The sequence below is a fragment of the Magnolia sinica genome, chromosome 16 (genome assembly GCF_029962835.1).
Source record: "Magnolia sinica isolate HGM2019 chromosome 16, MsV1, whole genome shotgun sequence".
NCBI lineage: Eukaryota > Viridiplantae > Streptophyta > Magnoliopsida > Magnoliales > Magnoliaceae > Magnolia > Magnolia sinica.
In genome coordinates, this window is record NC_080588.1 from 566,742 (window position 1) to 589,920 (window position 23,179).

At 41.8% G+C, this 23,179-nt stretch overlaps 1 protein-coding gene and 1 non-coding gene across 2 annotated transcripts; both read left to right on the forward strand.

Moving 5' to 3' along the window:
* The first annotated feature begins 3,147 nt into the window (after positions 1–3,147).
* Positions 3,148–3,254, forward strand: LOC131230170 (small nucleolar RNA R71). Its single transcript, XR_009163892.1, has one exon. It is a non-coding gene; the product is annotated as a small nucleolar RNA R71 (small nucleolar RNA).
* A 5,379-nt stretch (positions 3,255–8,633) lies between these two features.
* On the forward strand, positions 8,634–10,886 carry LOC131229259 (1-aminocyclopropane-1-carboxylate oxidase-like). The gene is made up of 4 exons (XM_058225165.1): positions 8,634–8,927; positions 9,298–9,524; positions 9,838–10,171; positions 10,381–10,886. Exons 1-4 carry the CDS (start codon positions 8,823–8,825, stop codon positions 10,669–10,671), a joined length of 957 nt encoding a protein of 318 aa, XP_058081148.1. The 5' UTR covers positions 8,634–8,822; the 3' UTR covers positions 10,672–10,886.
* Positions 10,887–23,179: the final 12,293 nt, after the last annotated feature.

Consider the following 23,179-nt stretch of genomic DNA (forward strand, 5'->3'; position numbering starts at 1 on the left):
TTTGTCCAAGGCGAACACTACAACTAAGAGTTCCTTTTCCGTAGTCGAGTAGTTCACTTGGGTAGAATTTAAAGTTCTCCTTGCGTAATGAATGACGTAGGGCCTCTTATCTTTTCTCTGGCCTAGAACCGCCCCAAGAGCATAATCAGAAGCGTTGCACATAAGCTCAAAAGGAAGGCTCCAATCGGGTGGCTGCATGATGGGTGCAGTGGTTAACATGCCCTTAAGCTTGGTTAAAACTTCCTGGCATTGCTTAGTCCACTCGTATGGTGCATCCTTTTGAAGAAGATTACATAAAGGACGAGAGATGAGACTAAAGTCCTTTATGAATCGCCTGTAAAATCCTGCGTGTCCTAAGAAGGATCGCACGTCTCTGATGTTCTTGGGTGGAGGTAGGTTAGAGATAAGATCTATTTTTGCCTTATCTATCTCGATTCCCTTGGACGAGATGATATACCCAAGGACAATTCCCTTCTGAACCATGAAATGACACTTCTCCCAATTAAGTACCAAGTTCTTCTCTTCACATCTTTTCAGCACACATTTAAGACTTTCCAAGCACTTACTGAAAGATGGACCGTAAACAGAGAAATTGTCCATGAAGACCTCTAGATATTGCCCCACCATATCAGAAAAGATACTAAGCATACATCGCTGAAAGGTGGCAAGGGCATTACATAGCCTGAATGGCATCCTTCGATAGGCAAAGGTGCCGTAGGGACATGTAAATGTGGTCTTTTCCTGATCTTCAGGGGCTATCTCTATCTAGTTATAGCCCGAATACCCATCAAGGAAATAATAGTACGAGCGACCAACTAACCTTTCCAGGATCTTGATCAATGAATGGTAAGGGAAAGTGGTCTTTCCTCATGACGGTATTCAACTTCCTCGTAGTCAATGCATATTCTCCAACCAAGAGTGACTCTAGTTGGCACGAGTTCATTATTGGCATTGGCTACGATGGTGATTCCAGGACTTCTTAGGGACCACTTGAGTTGGACTCACTCATTGACTATCAGATATAGGGTATATGATACCCACGTCCAATAGTTTAAGAACCTCGGCCTTAACCACTTCCTTCATGTTTGGATTTAGTCTACGTTGTGGTTGCCGAGCGGTTTTTGCATTATCCTCAAGATATATGCGGTGAGTACAAATCGAGGGATCGATTCCCTTGAGGTCCGCTATCGTCCATCCTAGGGCTCCTTTATGCTCAATGAGAGTAGATATGAGCATACTCTCTTGTTCTTTCTCCAGGTGGGCAAAGATCACCACCGGGTATGTCTCATCTTGACCTAAATAGGCATATTTCAAATCAGAGGGTAAAGGTTTTAGGTCAAGCTTCGGCGGCTTGAGGTTAGACGGTAGAGGCACTACATCGGTTTGTGGTAATTCTTCAAATTGTGGCCTCCACTGGTTAACTACCGGTGCAGTATCAAGCAAGGCGCACGTCTCCCTAATCATGTCATCATCAAAATCATGGGAGTGGGCCAGGCACGTCTCTAGATGGTCGGAGGATAAGGTCAGAGGTGTCGTATCTTCCACGAAAGAGTCAATCATGTTAATGTCGTGGAAATCGTCATCATCCTCTGAGTTGCTGCCGTTATTGAAAAAAATGTTTGACTCCAATGTCAAATTTCCAAAAGACATAGTCATGACACCATTCCTGCAATTGATAATTACATTTGACGTGGCAAGGAATGGGCGACCAAGAATGACGGGAATCTGAGTGCTCATGTTATTGATGGGTTCGGTGTCCAGGATGATAAAATCTACAGGGTAGTAAAATCTATCGACCTGGACTAACACATCCTCAATTATCCCTCTTGGTACACGAACAGAGCGATCAGCAAGTTGTAGTGTGGTCAGGGTGGGTTTTAATTCACCCAAACCTAACTGTTTGTATACCGAGTAGGGAATCAGATTTACGCTCGCTCCTAAGTCAAGAAGTGCGTGATCAATTCGATGGTTCCCGATTACACATGATATAGTTGGGCTACCGGGATCCTTGAATTTCTGTGGCACGTCTTGCTTCAGGATGGCACTCACTTTCTCAGTCAAGAAGATTTTCTTTTGAATAATTTTCCGTCTTTTGGTCGTGCATAAGTCTTTCAGGAATTTGGCATATGAAGGTATCTGTTTCACGACATCAAGTAGAGGAATGTTGACTTTCACTTGTTTCAACACCTCTAGGATATCCTGAGAGTTAGAGAGAGGTTTTGGTGAAACCAACCGTTGGGGGAACGGAGCAACTGGCTTCTCTAGAAGTTCCGGTTCTAATTTTTGTGGGGCATCACTAGATCCATCATTGTTGTCCTCTCCTGGTTCTTGAGGCTTTTCGGGCCTAACCGGAAGAGTTTTATCAATGATCTTTCCACTCCTAAGAGTGGTGATGGATTTAGCGTGCCCCATCTGATTTGAAGAGCTGGGATCATTAATCTCGTACTGCGGTTTAGGATTGGGGAGAGGTTGTGCAGGAAGCATCCCCTTTTCTATAACCGTCATACGAGAATCTATCTTTTGCATAAAATCTGTAATTCCCCGCATTGCCTGAGCCAACTCTTGTATGGAATTTTAAACCGGTTCCTCTTGAGGTTTCACTTGATTTGGATTTTGATTGAAGAAACCTAGAGGAGTAGCCGTTTGTCCATTCCTCCAACTAAAGTTTGGATGATTTTTCCGCCAGGATTGTATGTATTGGAGTTAGGTCCAGTAAAAGGTCTTTGATAGTTGTTTATGGCATTGGCTTGTTCATTCAACACTCCTCGAAAGGCGAGTATTGTAGGACAGTTTTCAATTGTGTGAATGTTACAATCACAGATGCCGCAAAACAATTTCATTGACCTTATCCTTCTTTCCTTCCATAGCCTCAACTTTCCTTATGAGCGTAGTCACTTTACACTTGATATCATCTTCTTCTTTCAAGAGATATAATCCACCTTTCTCCTTTAATTGAGTCGGCCTAGACGTGGTGTTTGCCATTGGGTAATAGTCCCATGATTGTGTTTTTCAGCCAAACTGTCGAGGTAGTCCCATACCTCGTTGACATCTTTATTAATGAACTCTCCATTACACATTGTCTCGACCATTTGGCGCATGGAAGATGTCAGTCCATCATAGAAAGAATTTATAATGCGCCACGTTTCAAATCCGTGTTGTGGGCATGAACTGACCAAATCTTTGAACCTTTCCCAACATTGGAAGAATGTTTCATCTTCCTTTTGGGCAAAGTTCATGATTGCTTTTCTGAGGGTAATCGTTTTATGATGTGGGAAGAATTTTTTTATGACTTCCCTTTGCATGTCGTTCCATGTGCCAATGGATCTAGGACGCAGTGAATGTAACCACGTCTTAGCTTTCTCTTTTAATGAAAAAGGAAAAAGCCTAATTGTATCCTCAGATACATTAGGAAAACATAATGTAGCTATAATCTCATCGAACTCTTTCAAATGTAAATATGGACTCTCTGATTCAAGTCCATGAAATTTGGGAAGGAGTTGGATAACTCCTGGCTTGATGTCCATTTGTCCTGTTTTTTCAGGGAAAATCATGCACGAGGTGGGGGTGCCTGTTGCACCTCATTCTCATCTTGGGTATCCTCCACCCTAGGTGGAAGTAGAGGAGGTTGGTCTTCAGCCATAACTTCAGTTAACTCAGGGGATTTCGAGCAGTGTCTAATCCTGCGATGGATAGTCAATCCCTCAACCAATCCTCCTTCAGTCAAGAGACGTCGAGTGTTGTCACGGGCCCACTTGGGCATGAAACACTCACAGCCCTCAATCAAATTTAAAGCCTAGTCCTAAGAAAGGAAAAGAAAATCTAAAAAGAAAGAGAGGGAGAGTTGGAAAGAAATTACCAAATTGAAGTCCCTAAGTTAAAAACCTATAAAATAAAACAAAATAAGTTAGATTCTAAAAAGAGTTGAACAATCCTTTAAAAGAAAGATAGCATTAAATTAATTTATAAAAGAAGGAATTCCTAAAAGAAAGTGGAAATTTCTAAAATAAATTAGGAAAGACCTAAACTAGAAAGTAAATTATTAAAAGAGAACTGAAAAATAGAAAGTAGGGAAGGAGCTTACCGAATTAGAAATTTCTATCTTAAAGGCCTACAAAATAGGAAGGTTAGTTTCTAAACAAAAATTCTAAAAATAAATTAGGAAACAAATTAGATTCTAAAAGAGTTAAATTTAGAACGTTACTAAAATACTACAAAATAGGAAAACAGGTTAAGTTCTAAAAACAATAGAATAAAATAAAAACTTTTATCCTAAAGTAAGTAAAATCTTAATCCTAACCTAATTCTAAAACTAATTAATTTCAGAGAATCGTAATCGTCAGTCCCCGGCAACGGCGCCAAAAACTTGTTCACTCCCCAAGTATAGGGTTGTGATGTAGTAATAAACTCGGTAAGACCGAGGTCGAATCCACAGGGACTGAAACTTGTACGTTTCCTGAAACTAGGTAGAAATAGAACTAGCCTAAGATGCAATCAAAATCAAATGTAAATTGATGAATAATGGGGAGAGATTAATGTAAAACTTTAAGGAATTCAGAGGAAGAACACTAGGGATTCAGAGGATCCACTTGTCGAGATCAGGGGGATCTTATGCCTACATCAAGAATCATCAAACTGAACTTACTTGATTTAATCTTCACGAGATCAGACGGGTGTAAATTAGAGTGGATTCCATCACAAAACCATGCCCATGAGACAAAGCAAACAACAAAATCAAACCAATTCACAGCCAATCTGAGTGATGTATGAATGTCAGGAAGAGTTCCGTCATCCAACCATGTCCAAGGGCAATGGTGAACAACAGGGCTTCCTAACTTCATAGTCACAATAAGGGAATGGACATACTCAAAGCCCTTGCAAAGATATTGTAATTCACGTCACAATAAATCATTAAAAACTTGAAAGCATTCCATTTAATCAAACTAACGTCAGTTCCTCACATGTATCCAAGCCGTATGATCAACCCCATTACGCCACAAGCTTCACCTCTTAGCCCTAGCTAAGAGGTTCAGCCCAACATGAATGGGCTGGATCCAAAATAAATGAAATAAAATAAATCAATAAATAAAAATAGAAATAAAACCTACTTTTAGCGCCTGTCTAGCAAAAAAGAACCAGCCACTGCTTCCAATCCTCCCACCGAGCACAAAACCAAAACCGAGACCCCCCCGTTTCTTCCTTTCATCTCCCTTTTTATCCTTCAAAGGGCGTGGAGCGGTCGAAGTAGAGAACCGACGCTGCTGGAGTCCGTGTGGAGAACTTCGCAGCCAGCAACTATAACTGCGTCGCAGAAACTGTTTACACAGCCACAGAAACAGCACCGACACTCCCACTTCCTTTGCTTTCTTTGCAAAGAAGCAACGTCCCTTGGGGAATATCTTGACGAGCTACACGATGGACAGTTTGGATCGTCCATCCGATCAAAGATAGTGGCCCACATGATTCCGGAACATCCGGAACTCGCGGACGCACGAAACAGGGGCCTGCGAACGCCTCTTACGCTGTTCTGATGGTGGGGACCACTACGATTTTGTTTTGAGAAATCCACTCCGTCCACCGGATTCCTCTCAGAATTTCGGTTAGAAATGGATGCTTTTGGGTTGCTTTTGATGCGGTCCACTAGACTTTCTGCTCTGCCGTTCGTCTTACGTTCGGATAGGTGAAATTAGATCCTCGCTGCTTCTTGAAAAGCTTCCACCTAGGTCTCGGTTAGTGGACCTGTAGAGTTCTGATGGACGGTCCAGATCTCCCGTATGATGAATGCAAGTGGGCCACAAAGCTTCCCAGCGGACGATCCTGCGTAACTATCTTGAAGAAGGAAGAGAACTTTAGTCAGGGATTGGTTTGACCGAAGCTCTGCTACCGTGCACAGCTAGTGCAATAGTGCACTATGTACACTCAACACAAGTGGGGTCTACGGTGATGATTCCGAGAAATCTACTCCGACCATCTGTTGTGTCACCTCATAAAATGTGGCGAGACCAACTTTGAAGCGTATCCAGATCTCAGGTGGGCCCCAAATCACACATTCATGGGCTGATCTGACCATTGGACCACTTCGATGACGACCCAACTACTGAAATTTGACGTGTACTGTTTATTTAGGGTCTGCAGGCCATATATGAAGTTTTGAACTGAACGGATGGTGGGAACCCCGTAATCTTGCATTCTGGCTGACTTTCAGGCCGCTTGAGCTTTAATTTCTCGATTTTTTCAGGTCCCTGATGTGTAATCTTGTTGATCTTGGATCTCTGAAGTCCGTCCCATGCTTTGGTGTCATTAGAGCATTAAATTCATGCTTTAAGCACCCTTTTCGGCCCAGGCTCGTACATACACTCTGCATTACAAACACGATTAATCATGCCATTAAGCGGTATCATGCGTGTAAATCTATGCAACAACTGGGTCTGATATGCAATATTTACGGATCAATTCATCCACTTACCCGTAAAGTATCTCATAATCTTTTGGACTCATCCGATAGTGAAGGTGGTTGGGCAAGCTAGTCCTAAGGAAAAGTTCTATGTGATGTTGGATGTCCCGCATGGGGGACAATCCATCGGGTAAGTCTTCGGGCCATATTTCTTTGAATTCATTCAGCAACGGTATACATCATGGTGGGTGTTACTGTCCCCACTATTTTCTATGGTGGGGTCTACTTGAGCTTTGGATCTGCCTCATTCTTTAACTCATGCTTTAAAATGATCTTTTCAAATGGATGGACGATGTGGATACAACACATACATCATGATGGGGCACACAAAACTTGGTGACATCACTTCAATAGTGAATTTGCTACTGACTTTGCCAGTAGCTAATCCGATCCCACACCTTGGTGACCGTACATTGTTGGAAAGTGGTCCACCCCGTTAAGATTTTTCAAAAATGGTGGGCTCAATTGATTCTCTATTACAAACATAGTTTATATTGAGAATATGCGGAAGTCAAGAACTCTCGTTTTCACCTTCCCCAAGCCCCCAAAAATGTTTAACCTTCCTTAAAATAGCTTAAGATTCCCCTAGTCCCGTAATTATAACACCCATATATAGTGTTGTACCTGGAATAGGAAACAATTCCCATATTTCTGCAAAACCGCACTATCGATGGGATCGACTGCCATCAAAGGCCATCGAAGCCTTCCTCAATGGCATCGAGTGGCACTCCAAAATTGTCCAATAAGCAATTGGAATAAATCGATATTTTCTCGATAGGATTGAATGAGCTGCCGATGGCATCGACGACTGCTTGATGGGATCGAGTGGTCTGTCAATAACATCGACAGACCCTATTCCAACCAAATTGAAGACATCCAACAACAGTTCGCACTTCGATTTTAAGAAAATTCATTAAATAACATTTGTCCTTAAGCATAAATAAGGCCTCAGTTAATTCTCTATTACAAACATAGTTCATATTGGAAATTTTTAGAAGCAAAGCCCAAATTCAAATCACACAAGATTAAGCAAATATAAAACAAGCAATCATAAAGTACACACAATTTTACGTGAAAAAACCCTTATGGAAAAAAACTATAGCACAAAGCAACAATGAATCACTATAAGAACAAAAGTGAAAGAGATGGAATCACTTACAATACTCGAGAACCCTCGTTTTCACCTTCCCCAAGTCCCCAAAAACATTTAACCATCCTTAAAATAGTTTAGAATTACCATAGTCCCGTAATTACACCTATATATAGTGTCGCAACCAGAATAGGAAACAATTCTCGCAGTTCCGCAAAATTGAATTTTCGATGGGATTGACTACCATCGAACGCCCTTCGATGGGATCGAAGCCTTCTTCGATGGCATCGAGTAGCACTCCAAAATTGTCCAGCAAGCAATTGGAATAAATCGATATTTTCTCGATGGGATCGAATGAGCTGTCAATGAGATTGATAACTACTTGATGGGAACGAGTGATTTGTCATTAGCATGGACAGACCATGTTCCAGCTAGATTGAAGACATCTATGACGACAGTTCACACTTCGATTTAAAGAAAATTCATTCAATAACATTTGTCCTTAAGCATAAATAAGGGCCCAATTGATTCTCTATTACAATCCTCGTTCACACATTGATTTTTTTTTTCAAGAAAATTCATTATATGACATTTGTCCTTGAGCATAAATAAAAAAGGAATAAGGTAACTCTGGCACAACAAGGTGTGAGCTTCTTCTTCTCCTGTTTTTTCCCTAGCCGAGGGTATTGGATTTTTGGTTTGTTCTCCCTTGACCTCTGTGTGGCTTTTGTTTTTCCCTAGCTCGGGTGCGGGTTTCGTAGCTCTCCTCTGGTTTTGTCGTGGTCTCTCCAGTAGGTCTTTTATAATTATTTTGTAAAAGACCACTTTATCTGGTGATAAAATTTCTACCTTTGAAGAAAAAAGGGAGAATATCTAAGGATGAAAGTATCACGTACGTCCCGACAAAATAAAAAAGAAAGCGTCATGGTCATTACAACTCAACGCAGTACGTCCTCGATGATGTGTTATATTGGGAACGTCGTGTTCAATCCTTCGAGGAAACCACCTAAAGTGGACCCCACCTTGTTCACATATAGAATTTCTAACCAAAACAAGCACAACCTTCCTTCCCTTGTCTTCTCAACGAAACCACAAGGAAATGAAGCTCCTTTATTAATTAGTAGCCGCCTCTCTCTCCATCTCTCACCTATCCTTTACATCCTTCTACTACCTTTAAACGTCTATAAATTGCACTCTTAGCACCTTCAGTTCACATACATACTCACACACTTCATTCATTCATTCATACTAGGTAAGTTACGCACATACATAGAGAGAGAGATGGAGTCATTCCCAGTCATCAACATGGAGAAGCTAGAGGGAGAAGAGAGGGCTTTGACCATGGACCTCATCAACGACGCCTGCGAGAATTGGGGTTTCTTTGAGGTACCCAAACATAACTTTGTTCTTGACACTAACATATTCACTTTTGGCCACTCAGCCAGCGTACACATGCTCGCTTCTATGCCAATCCGGACCATTCACAATCATGGGCCTCACTTTCGACTACAGTACCCAGCGTCCAACTAGTAATAAATATTAAAAAAATGTTCAGTTGTCCAAATACAACAGGTGGATTAGATAATTAAGATCATCCAATCATTCCATCCAAAACAGTACAAATGACTTGGACGGTCCAGATTGGCATAGGGATAATTTTGTTGAGTTGTGCCGAGTTTTTTTTTTTTTTTTGGGTCGAGTTTATACGAGTATATCTAACATGCAGTTTTGTTATGGTGGGTGTTTGTAATTGAAGCTGGTGAATCATGGGATCTCACCAGAGCTAATGGATGAGGTGGAGAAGCTTACAAAGGAGCACTATAGGAAGTGCATGGAGCAAAGGTTCAAGGAATCGATGGCAATCAAAGCTCTTGAAGGGGCTGATGCCAGCATCAATGACATGGATTGGGAGAGCACCTTCCACATTCGACATCTCCCTGATTCAAACATGTCCGAGATCCCTGATCTTAGTGATGAGTACAGGTAACATTCAAGGCTAGCCTCTCTTCATACTCTTAATTACATGCCAAATCATCACAATCAGTACTAAATCCAGACCGTTCATCACACCAGTCTGCTGGTCCACTAATCATCTGGTCAATTCATGTATAAAAAGAATGGATTGTGAAAAAAATGCATACTCTCCAAGTTGAATAGACCGGCCTATTTCGGGGCTGGGTCGTCTATCCAATGTGGTCCACCTGATGAAGGGTTTGGATAACACACTGCACTCATGCACAATCAATTTGGTTGAATTGAATTGTATTGAATGATTGTATGTGTTTGTGAAATGTAGAAAGACAATGAAAGAGTTCGTGGTGAAATTGGAGAAACTAGCAGAAGAGCTACTGGACTTGCTGTGTGAGAATCTTGGGCTAGAGAAAGGGTACCTGAAGAAGGCATTCTGTGGGACCAAGGGACCTACATTTGGGACCAAGGTCAGCAACTACCCTCCATGCCCACGCCCAGAGTTGATCAAGGGCCTGCGGGCTCACACCGACGCCGGCGGCATCATCCTACTCTTCCAGGACGATCGGGTCAGTGGTCTCCAGCTTCTCAAAGATGGGCAGTGGATAGATGTGCCCCCCATGCACCACTCCATAGTCATCAACCTTGGTGACCAACTTGAGGTATGGCCTCTCTTAGCCAGCCATGTTATTGCTCTTCTGGGCTCACGTTTTTGGCAATCCAGACCGTTGATCTGATCCTATCACCATAGATAGAAATTACCCAAAAACAGTTTCCAAATCAGAACAAGTCATCCCACTTGTACAGGACTGCACATCAGCATGCATTTAGCTAACATGTTAAATTCATTGGTTTGGATTAACTTGTGTAGGTGATCACAAATGGAAAGTACAAGAGCGTGCTGCACCGTGTGGTGGCCCAGACGGATGGAAACAGAATGTCCATTGCTTCATTTTACAATCCGGGGAGTGACGCCGTCATCTTTCCGGCACCGGCACTTGTAGAGAAAGAAGAAAAGGAGTGTAACCAAGTGTATCCCAAGTTCATTTTCGAGGACTACATGAAGTTGTATGTGGGCCAGAAGTTCCAGGCCAAGGAGCCAAGGTTCGAGGCAATGAAGACCATGGATACTCTGAATTTGGGTCCCATTGCTACTGCATAAGTGGGGCTATCTATTCCTTTAAAAAATGATCATGGGGTGGTTTTGTTTGTGCTTTAGATTTTAAAATTCAAAGGTTGAGATTAGTCTACTTCTTTTGCAATGATTAATGAGAGTCTCCCATCTCCCACGCTGCGGGACCTTTTATGTAGAAAATGACCCAGCATCGCCATATGTTTTTAAGAATTTATGTATTATTTTGGACTTTTAAGCCCTCATACTTTTGATTTCATTTTTTTTCCCTGCTCTCTCTCTCTCTCTCTCTCTCTCTCTCTGTTTCTGTGTGGATTGCCAACAGCCACAGGCCTACTATTTACAAGCCAAACGGTATTAAACCTAATAGGCTCAATGAGTTTCAATGGGCCTGAGCCCGAATACAAGCCCTATCAAAATCCATTATGCCTACTCCCATTAACATTAATAAAATAAAATAAAAATTGGATTATTAGAATTCAGTTCTATAATGATCTTATTTATGTTCACATTAGGACAGCCATGTGGGACCCAAGCTTAGACTCTTTACCCCATTAGAACATATCCATAAGGGCTCAACAAGCCTCAATCACTGAACTTGTCCACGGCCCCATGAGTAATTGAGCTTGAACATTCACATCCGACTGGAACCGCAGTTGGAGTAGTCAAGCTCAAGCCTGTCTCTTGTTGGTTAACCTTCTAGCTCACTGTTTGAATTAATATCAAAAGATTAACCAGAGTAGCATTTTCTGTTGGGGCCTTCATTGCCTACAATTACCTACAACCACCACCATGCCATGTGTCAGAGAAAATCTAAGTCAATCTAGCATTTATAATCAAAAGTCCCACAAAAATTAATGGAAGATAGTCCCTCATAAGTTACAACCTAATTCAAATTCCTCTATGTTAATAAGCTCATGGATGAGTATTAACCATACTCGCTAGTATCTCCACCCGTTCATGTCCATTTATAAAAGAAACCAACCTTTCAAATTTGTTTCATGGAGCACGGATTTCTCGCTCAGGAGGCGGTGGGCACATATTGCCTTGCAATTGGATGATGAAATTCACGAGATTCATCGATCCTGAAGTTAGCGACTACCTTTTGCAATCTGGAGCTAGATGCTCTGCGCCTGGCGTAGGGGCTTCGTTGAAAGCCCCTAACTTTTGGTTATGTATGCAGAGCCCTTTGTCCAACATGGGAGGGTGATTTTTTCTATGTCAGAAATAGTTTTGATCACTGAACCAAGATAATTAGTTCTTAGTGTCAAAACTTTTTGTATTTTTCTATATATATATTTTTTTTCCAGTGCAAAGCTTACAAATAAATAAGGAGAGTCCGACACTCTATACAAGGCTATACAGATCTTTAGGCTAGAATCAAGGTTGACTATACAAGAAGGATTTCTTCAATTAAACGTTTCCTAAAACAATTTCTTACCATTACTCTTGAGACAACTCACGCCAACATTCCCCCTCAAGTTGATGCATACAGATCTTGGATGTTCAACTTGGAGAGTGAGTTATGGAACTCCTTGCTAGATACAGCTTTAGTGAGCACGTCGGCCAACTGGTCTTCGGACTTCACAAAAGGAAACCGAATGATTTTGGCTTCAAGATTCTCCTTGATAAAGTGACGATCTACTTCAACGTATTTGGTAAGATCATGCTGGACAGGATTATGAGAAATGGCAATAGCGGCCTTGTTGTCACAAAAAATGTCCATCTTTGAGATATGGGCAACCCCAAGTTCAGTCAACAACTTCTTCAGCCATAGAAGTTCACACAGTCCCTTAGCCATTCCACGGAACTCAGCTTTTGTGCTAGACAATATCACTATCTTTTGTTTCTTACTCCTCCATGTAACGAGATTTCCGCCCACAAACATGAAGTAGCCTGACGTAGACTTCCTATCTTTGATATGCCCTGCCCAATTTGCATCTGTAAAGCCATCAACCTTAAGGGGACCTCCTTTCCATTCTGCATTCGTATGACCGTTAATCCGTAGAGGATTATTCTTTATGAACATAAGCCTTTCCCAGGAGAGGACTTCAAGTACCAGAGTATTCGGATCACTGCATCCATATGATCCTCACTTAGGTTATGCATAAATTGACTTATGACACTTATGGTGTAAGCGACATCTGGACGTGTATGTGAAAGATAGATAAGTTTCCCAACCAACCTCTGATACCTCCCTTTGTCCGTTGGTAGTTGGTTAGGATATTCACCAAGCCTGCGGTTCTGAATGATAGAAGTGTCTACAGGCTTACAGTCCAGCATCCCCACTTTAGATAACAAATCTAATGTATATTTCTGTTGTAAAAGGAATATACCTTGCTGTGACCTAGCAACTTCAATTCTCAGAAAATACTTGAGTCCTCCTAGATCCTTCATCTCGAATTCAGTTGCTAACTGTTTCTGAATCCGAGATATTTCTTCAGTGTCGTCTCCTGTAATGATCATATCATCCACATAAACTATCAAAGCTAGTACCTTGCCCAGTCAATGCTTTAGAAAGAGAGTGTGGTCGGAGTTACTTTGTTGGAAGCCGTATTTCTTCATTGCCAGACTGAATCTCCCAAACCAGGCTCAAGGTGATTGCTTTAATCCATATAGTGCTTTCTCCAATTTACAAGCAACGTTGGTAGCTGAGGATGCCGTATGGCCTAGTGGAACGTCCATGTACACCTCCTCCTCGATTTCTCCATGAAGAAACGCATTCCTTACATCAAACTGGTGCAGTGGCCAGTCCAGGTTTGCTGCAAGAGATAATAGGACTCTAATTGTATTCAACTTGGCCACCGGTGAGAAAGTCTCCTGGTAATCTATGTCATACATCTGCGTATATCCTTTTGCCACCAGTCGGGCTTTGTATCGCTCAATAGATCCGCCTGCTTTATGTTTGATGGAGAACACCCACTTGCACCCCACTGTTTTCTTTCCTTCTGGGAGAGGAACTAGAGTCCATGTCTTGTTCTTCAATAATGCCTCCATTTCTTCTTGTATAGCCTGAGTCGACTTTGGATCTGCTAGAGCTTCCTGAATGCTAGTCGGAACATGGCATGAGGACAGCTTGTGTGCAAATGCCTTGAGAGGTTCGGGTAGCTTCTTGGCGGAGACATAGTCGGCAATCGAGTATTTTGCCCTCCGTTCCTCCACATCGGAAAAATATCTATTTGGTGGTTTGCTCCGGTTGTGCCTGAAAGATAAGGTATACCCAACAGAAGTATATATATCATTAGTATGTGGAGGAGTAGTGGGAGTAGTTACCTCAAGAATATTCTCAGGAGATGGGTTTGCAGGTACTGGAGAGTAGGAGGGTTTAGATTCGGTTTCGGATGTTGGCATATTTGCCATAGACGGAGCCACATCAGCTGAAGGGCTACCAGGTTCAACTGATTCTACAAATACACCCTCATTGTCCTCCGTTCGACTGTTTTGGGTAGTAGCCCAGTCTAGGGCTAACCAATTCGGCTCTTCACGTGCTGGCTCCCCCTGAAGAGGAGACTTGGGTGCCGAGAAAAAACTATCCGACTCCAAAAATGTGACATCCATAGTGACGTAGGTCTGCTTAGTGGAGGGGTCGTAGCACCGGTACCCTTTCTGATGGACACCGTAGCCCAAGAAGAGACACCTGAGTGCACAAGGGTCGAGCTTAGTGCGTTGCTGCTTGTGAAGATGGACAAACGCCATACATCCAAAAAAATTTGGAGGTAGTATCAAGGTCATTGGCAGGGGAATGTAGGTGGAGAGAGCCTGGAGAGGAGTCTTAAAATTTAAGATCTTTAACGACATTCAATTTAGCAAGTACACAGCTGTAGAAACAACATCCGGCCAATGGCGGTTGGGTATATGAGTGCCGAGTAGTAAAGCTCGGGCAGTCTCAAGGATATGCCGGTTCTTGAGTTCAGCAACCCCATTCTGCTGGGGAGTCTGAGGGCACAAGGTCTCGTGGAGGAGACCATGTTGTCGGAAATAATCTTGGAAGCATTGATTAACATATTCGCCGCCATTATCTAAGCGGAGAATCTGAATCTGGGCCAAAAACTGAGTGCGAACCATAGCATGGAATGCTTGGAAGGCATGGAAGGCACTGAGTACCTCGTCTTTGTGCTTCAACAAATATAGTCATGTCATACGGGTACAATCATCGATAAATATTACAAACCATCGGATACCAGACCCAATAGAAATAAGAGACGGACCCCACACATCAGAATGAATCAAAGAAAATGGAGTGTCACATTTATTCATGCTCAAAGGATAGCTAGTTCGATGACTCTTGGCCAATATGCAAGTGTCACACCAGCAATAGTAGCTGCTCCCGAGTTTCCTTCACCAGTAGCGTCTCAGCGTTTCCTGGCTTGGAGGTCATGCCACCAGTCAGGGTGCCCGTGCAACTAAAAACAGTTGTCACGGGTATGCTTCCCCTTTCCATAGTATGAGCATTTCAAACCGTCAGAGGAGGACCGGGACTTGGAGGATTGCCTACTGCTTCCCTGAGATGTTGCGCTAGTTGCGGGTTGGACAGAGGTGACGAGTTTGATGCCCCTGGATGCCAAAACTGCTCCCGGAGCTCCATCTGGGTCGCCGGCGTTCATCATGGCCTGGCAGATAGCCTCATGACGGACTTAGGCAAATGCTTGCTCCACAGTTGGGAAAGGATGCAGCTGAAGCATGTCTCCCCATATCTGATAGAGGCGGTCGTCGAGCCCATCCAGAAACATGTACACACGTTCTTCTTACAACAAAATGTTATATTGCATAATATCATCCGGACATTTCATGGGATTGGGGCGACGAAAATCAATTTCAGACCACAATCCTTGAAGATCGAGATAATATTATTCGAGAGACCCTCCGGCTTAGTATAGGTGGCTCACACGTCGACAGAGGTCATAAACTTGGGAGGTGTCGCTCCCGTCAAAGAATGTAGTAGCAATAGAATCCCAAACCATCTTCGTAGTAGGGAACCGGATAAATTTCTCGATTAGTGACGGGTCTATGGAATTGATTAGCCATCCTTTGACGATGGCGTTGTCAGTGCGCCATTTGAGAAAAGATGGATCGGTCGGGGATGGTTGCGGAAATCGCCATTGATATATCCCAATTTGTCTTTGCCGGAGATATATATCTCAACAACTTGGGACCAGATAGGGTAGTTGGTGTCATCCAACTTAACTACGATCAAGGCAGCAGACGGTTCCGTTGTAGGGGTCGGGTTTTGAGCTTTGTTCAAAGATTTAGTCATTTTGAAGATAAATTCGGTGAGGAAAGAGTCGGTGTTTGATGGTTGGTTGCCAGAGGGGATCATGTCTCCGATGGTTGCCATAGGGATGATGAAGGACGGGGCTAAGGGGCGAGAAAGACAAGTATCCCGAGATCGTATGTCTCTGATACCATGTCAAAACTTTTTGTATTTTTCTATATATTTTTTTACCATGCAAAGCTTACAAATAAATAAGGAGAGTCTGACACTTTATACAAGGCTATACAGATCTTTAGGCTAGAATCAAGGTTGACTATACAAGGAGGATTTCTTCAATTAAAGGTTTCCTAAAACAGTTTCTTACAATTACTCTGAGACAACTCACGCCAACATTTAGGATAGTGAAATGATGGTACATATTACCTACAATATAATCTATAATCTATGGTCAAAAATAAGTTGGTATTACAATACTGTAATTAGTAAAAAAAATATGGAAAACATCTTTGCACTTATAGAATGTTGAAAGTGGCTTAAGTGCACATAATATGGTACACTTCTTAGAGATAGTCGAAGCCTTCCAATTGTATAAGTGATTTGGCACGGTAACTTCAGAATTTAATTAAGTTTGGCTCTATCTAGTCTTTTAATGAGCTTATACTATCCGGTGAAGACATAATACTTGACCTCATGATCTCTAGATGCCAAAAATGAGTAAAAATAAAGAATATGAAAGTCGCAGTGGTTTAAGCACTCATCTGTTGTGGAGGTAATTAAAGAGATAGAGATGTCTCCTAGACGGTATATCTCTCTAACATGTTTCCTTCTCTCTCTATTACTTGCCTGTACGCCCGTCCGTACAGCCACATAAGTTAAGGCCCGTTCATACAGCCACATATGTTAAGGTGAAGCCTGTTTCTCTAGGGTTTGTGATATACTCTTTCTTATGTTGGAAATATGCGGAAGTAAACCCTAAATTCGAACTTCATGAGATTAAGCAAACGTAAATAAGCAATCACAAAGCACACATGATTTTACGTGGAAGAACCCTTGTGGGGAAAAAAACCACAGTACAAAGCAACAACGACTCACTATGAAAGGAAAAGTAATAGAAATTGAATCACTTACAATAATTGAAAAACCCTCGTTTTCACCTTCTCCAAGCCCTAAAAAATGTTTGGCCCTCCTTAGAATAGCTTATGTTTACTTGCTATTACACTAATCCCTCAATTACACCGATATATAGTGTCGCACCTGAAATAGGAAACAATTTCTGCAATTGCGCAAAACTGTGTGCTTCTGTCGATAGGATCAAAGCCACTTTTGATCATATCGATTTGGACCCAAAAGCAGTCCAACGAGTAATTGGAATAATTGAAATTTTCTCGATGAGATCGAACAGGCTATCAATGGGATCAACAACTACTCGATGGGATCGAGTAGTCTATCGATGCCATCGACAGACCTTATTACGAAAAAATTTAAGACATATAATAACAATTTCCACAATGTCTTCATTTGTCACGAACCATAACTCCAAGCTTCATCTATAATTGTCTCCATCATAACTGCACCATTATCATCACTTCTCGTGCACACTCCATCTACATCAACTTTTTGTCACACCTAGAGAAGTCAAACATAATCAAAACTTCTCTGTGGGAACCATCTTTATCATATATGCCAAATTGATGCTCGTGTATATCTTCTCTAGAGTGGCACAAACTTTCTTAAGCACTTATTAGATAAAATAGTGATGAACATTAATATGTTTAGTTCTAGAATGGTAAACTGAATTCTTCATCAAATCGATCATGCTTTTGCTATCACAATTAAGTGACATGGCCTCCTACTGAAGCTCGAGTTCATTTATCATTCCACCTAACCAAACACATTTCTTGAATGCCTCTGTTACTATCATATACTCAATTTCTTATGTGGAAAGTGCAACAACATATTAAAATGTCAACATCTAACTGACTGTTCCACTGCTAATACAAACGAATAACCGAAAGTCGACCTTCTGTTGTCCACATTCTCTACGTAATTTGAATCAACATAGCTAATAAAATTTTCCTCTGATTTATAAACTTTTAATATATAGTCTGTTGTACCTTATAAATAGTGAAGTAATCATTTCACTACCTCTCAATATTTCTTGTCGGGGTTTGACATGTATCTGCTCATAATACCGACTGCATATGAAATATCCGATCTTGTAGAAACTATGGCATATATCAAACTGCCAACTACGTTCAAATAAGGCACACGAGACATAACCTGCTTTTCTTCATTTATAATGGGATATTACTCTAAAGAAAGCTTGAAGTAAGCAGCATGGGGTTTGCTAACCGGCTTAACTTTGTCCATTCCAAACTTCATTAATGCCTTCTCAAGGTATGCCGCCTAAGATAACTATAATTTGCTCCTCTATTTGCCTCTATATATGTATATATTGAGAATCTTCTTTACTATCCTTAGATCTTTCATTTCAAATGTCCCTGACAACTGAGTCTTTAATATATTGATCTCAGACATGCTTTCATTGAAGATAAGCATGTCATCAATATATAATACCAATAGAATGAATCATCCATCACTCAGTGTCTTACAGTAAACAGAGTTCTTATATTCACTCTTGATAAATTGCTGGCTCATCATGAAAGTATCAAACTTCTTGTAACATTGCCTAGACAACTGTTTAAAGCCATACAACAACATTATCAACCTGTAAACCTTATTCTCTAACCCATTTTCTTCGAATTCATCTAGTTGTTTCATGTATACATGTTCTTCCAGTTCCCCGTATAAGAAAGTAGTCTTTACATTCATCTATTTCAACTCAAGGCCGACACAAACCTAATAAATATCTGCTTGACAATCGGCATGAATATCTCATTGAAGTTGATACCTTCTTTCTGAGCATACCCCTTCCAACGGGAAGATTCACCAGCTCCCACGTCTTATTCTTGTGTCTATCATGTTTCTTCTTGTAAATCTACTTGAACCTATCGCTTTATGCCCAACCGGAAGATTCACCAACTCTCACGGCTCATTCTTGTATAGAAAGTCCATCTTATTTTGCATCCCTCCCATCCACTTCTCAGCATTTGTATCACCCAGTGCTTCCTAAAAGGTAGACAAATTCCCATCATCTGTAATAATGGTGAATATAATGTTTGAGTCATCCATATATTTCACTGGTAATCTACGATCTATAGGTGGATTTCTCCTCAACAGTTGTTGCTCCACTGCTCTTGTACCTCTTATTGTTGCTCAACTTCTGCCTGTATTTTATGTCAATTTCAACATCCATCACTGCTAATTTTTCTGATTCCTTATGATCTTCCTTATGAAACAAAGAATCCTCATCAAACCTAACATTATGGCTAATCATGATCTTTCATGTGACTCTATCATACATCATGTATCCCTTCACACTATCACCAGAGCAAACAAAGGTACACTTCTTAGCCCTTTAGTCAAGCTTATCTCTCTTAATTAACGATATATGAGAGTAATCATCGCAACAAAAAATTAGCAGCCCTGAGTAACCAACATCATGACCACCCCACTCCTCTTCTAAAATTTTACAACTACTCGGTGTAGTGAAAACTAATTCACTAAATAACAAACCATGTTAACAGTCCCAGTCCATAACTCATTGCCTAACCCAATGTTGCTCAACATTATTCGGGCTTTCTCTAAGAGAGTTCAATATATTTGTTCTGCTACACCTTTCTTCCTTGGTGTATTCTTAACTGTGTTGTGACGCGCGATCGCTTTATCTTTACAAAACTTGCTAAATTCATTATAAGTGAATTCACCTCCATTATCTATCCTCAAAATTTTTAAATTTCACCCTAACTGTTTTTCCATCATTGCCTTCCACATTTTGAAGGTAGCAAAAATATCTAACTTGTACTTCATAAAGTACACCCATACCTTTATCGAATAGTCATCTATGAATGATATAAAGAATGATGACCCTCCTCCAGAAACAATGGGCGAAGGCCCCCATACATCAGAATGCTCATAATCTAAACTATCCTTACTAGTATGTTTTTCTAACTTAAAAGATAGCATTGACTGTTTACTAAATATACAATGCTCACATATATTCGAATGAATGCTTTTAAATGGAAGAATCAAGGAACAATAAGAAAGTATCTTCATGTCGTGCTTGCTCATATGGCCCAGATGAGCATGCCACAAATGTGCCGACGTAGACTCATGTACAAACGTTGTAGTTCCACCTAATACGGTATTCCCGATCAACATGTAAAGGTTACCATTCCATTGTGCCTTCATTATTACAAGTGCCCCTTTTAAAACCTTTAGGACACGATCAAAATCAGTGAATTTACACCCAATTGCTTCGAGAGCACCTGAAGATATTAGATTCTTCCATAGGTAAAGAACATGTCTCACATCCATCAGAATGCGTTCCATCCCATCAGACATCCTAATGTGTACTGATCAAATTACAATAACCTTATAGACAACATCATTGCCCATAAACACCTAGCAACCATCACGCTTGTTGTATGTGGTGAAAACAATCCCGATGCGAGGTCATGTGGTATGACACTTCCGTATCCAAAATCCATTCATCTCTAAGGTAGTTGGATTTGGATGTAGTCAGAACATCACTAGTATCCATATCCTCACTCGACTCTGCTGCATTGGCCCCTTTCGGCGCTTCATCTACTTTATCTCCCTTTTGAGCTCTAGGATTTTTGCAATCCTTCTCCATATGTCTTGTCCTCCATAGTTCCAACACTTCATTTTCCCCTTGCCCTTAGATTTGGACCATGAAGACCCCTCTCCCGCTCTAAATTCCTTTCCCTAGCTACCAATGCGTCCGTGGACGAACTTGCGCTACTGTCTTTCTTTCTCAACACCCTTAAGTGAAGGGTTGTGATAACAATCTCAAAATCAATGGTCTCTCTATCGTGGCACATAGTGTCTATAAAGCTTTCGTAAGACTCCGGAATTGATTTCAACATAATTAAGGCCTGATCTTCCTCATCCATTTTTACTTCAACGCTTGTCAAATTGCGAAGGATCTTTGAACGCTCTGATGTGTTCATTAAGATCCGACCTGTAAGGCCCGTATCTTAGACCGTACCATTCCGTAGGTTTCAGCGGTCCTTATGGTTGAATTCCGGCAACCTACGACTTGTATCCAACGTTTGCACACGATTCTAAGCCGAGTCTTCCATATCGGAGCCGGATCGACCCAAGACTCATACCAGTGCTACCACACTATCGCCACGGTTCCGATGCCGCGTCTCGCGCGGTGAGGCGATACCTAGGCTAGGAGATGTGGGCCCGTGTTTAGTTCGAGAAAAACGTCATGCGTTGTGAATTCCGAGAGAATCTCTACGACATGTCCCATTAATCACATCAATCATAAGTTAAGTACAAGCCATCACTCACCCCTACCTCTCCTTACCTAAAGTCAAAGTAACCCATGCTTAGCCTTCCCTTTCTTACCAACAAGTCAAGAGAGCCCATACCTTCCATCCCATCTCCCTTACATCTCCTCTCTCTCTCATTTTTCATTTTCATTCCAAGCAAATTTCATGAGAGCAACATCCAAGCTCCCTAAAGAAACTAGGTGGGTCATTCCATCTCCACCATCCAAGCTTCATCTCGACCGTTGAAATGCATTCCATAGAGCTCTAGGGCGTATCGGTGGGAGAAGTCCAAGAAGATCTTTAGGTGGGTGATTCACCGTCGATTTCAATTTTAGGACCCACTTGTTGTGGGACCCACATTGATGCATGCAATGTAGAGAGTGGCCCATAGTGGCGGGGTCCCTCTATCTCACCATTTCTCTCTCTCTTCCTCTCTCTCTCTCTTGTATGGATGGTGCGTGTGTGTGGCCCATCATGAGTAAGTATTTCATCCATGCCATCCACCGAGTGGCCCACATGGTCGTCCGTTTAGACGAGCCCAAACAAAGGAAAAACACAAATATCAACTTGATCCAAGAGTGTGGCCCACCTGATGTGGGGCCGCCATATTTCGTAGGGCCATCCAAACCGTCCATGTGGGCCCTACAAGTGGGGTGTACCCCTTTTATCCAAGCCGTCCAGCGTCCCTGGTCACTGGACGCTGCCACCCACATAGTTTCACACACCCCCACATACATATATACATATATGTATTACATATATTATATTATATTATCTTATATAATATATGATGTGGTGGGCCACTACTACGTGTGGACCCACCATGGTTTCATGCACTAAATCAGCACCGTCCAGAGCACCCTGGGGTCTGGACGGTTACTTTTTTTGTAATTCATATACGTTATGTATATTATAATATAATATATTATATTATATTATATTATATTATATGATATGACCTGGAAAATTTTGTGCCAAGACCCGAGTACTACTTCTATTTTCCTTAGAAGCTTTTTGTGTATCCCACCGTCAGATGGCTGGACGGTGGGACCCTCCTGATGTATATATGGTATCCAAACCGTCCATCCATTAGAGCAACCCCATCATAATGCGTATGTTGTATCCCTACCGTCCATCCAATTTTGAGGGGCCACATGTGATGTATGGGTCTTATCCACACCGTCCATATGATGGGACGGTGGGCCCTTATGATGCATGCATCTTATATCCAAGCCGTCCATCCGTCTGCCGTGCCCCATGTGCCCCACCTTGATGTATTGTTCTACCACGCCGTCCATCCATCTGACGTTCCAGTGGCCCCACGCTAATGGGTGTTTTCCCATCCAAACCGTCCACCTATTTGGGGCCACCTCATCTCACAGCTTGAGACTAAAAATAAGGCAGATCTAATATTAAGTGGACCACCCTACAGAAAATAGTGGTGTCGAATGCCCACCCTTGAAACCCCTTTGGGTTACAGAAGATTTGATTCAATATGATATTTATGTGCAGGGCCCACTTGTTATGTATTTGTGGCCCATTTGGCAAGGCCTATTGTGATATATTTTCAGCCCATTTGAGGCCCACCTATGATGTATATTTGAGGCCCACCTGTTTGTATTTTTCGCCCATGTGATGGAGCCCACCTGTTTTGTATTTGAAGCCCACATGATGAGGCCCGACATGATGTACATGAAGGCCCATTATGATATGTTGGAGGCCTGCGGGATGCGGCCCATTATGATGTATTTTCGCCCATTAGTGCGGTCCATTGATGCAACCCACTTGATGTGTTGGAAGCCCATGGGATGCGGCCCATTGTGATGTATGAGGCCCATTAGTGTGGCCCATTGATGCAGCCCACTTGATGTGTATGAGGCCCATTAGTGCAGCCCAGTGATGC

Bases quoted from the DNA above. Each gene is read 5' to 3' on its own strand.
- LOC131229259 (XM_058225165.1), top strand. From the start codon at position 8,823: ATGGAGTCATTCCCAGTCATCAACATGGAGAAGCTAGAGGGAGAAGAG. The intron at 9,525-9,837 runs GTAACATTCAAG...TGTGAAATGTAG, and splicing joins GATCTTAGTGATGAGTACAG to AAAGACAATGAAAGAGTTCG. The intron at 10,172-10,380 runs GTATGGCCTCTC...TAACTTGTGTAG, and splicing joins ACCTTGGTGACCAACTTGAG to GTGATCACAAATGGAAAGTA.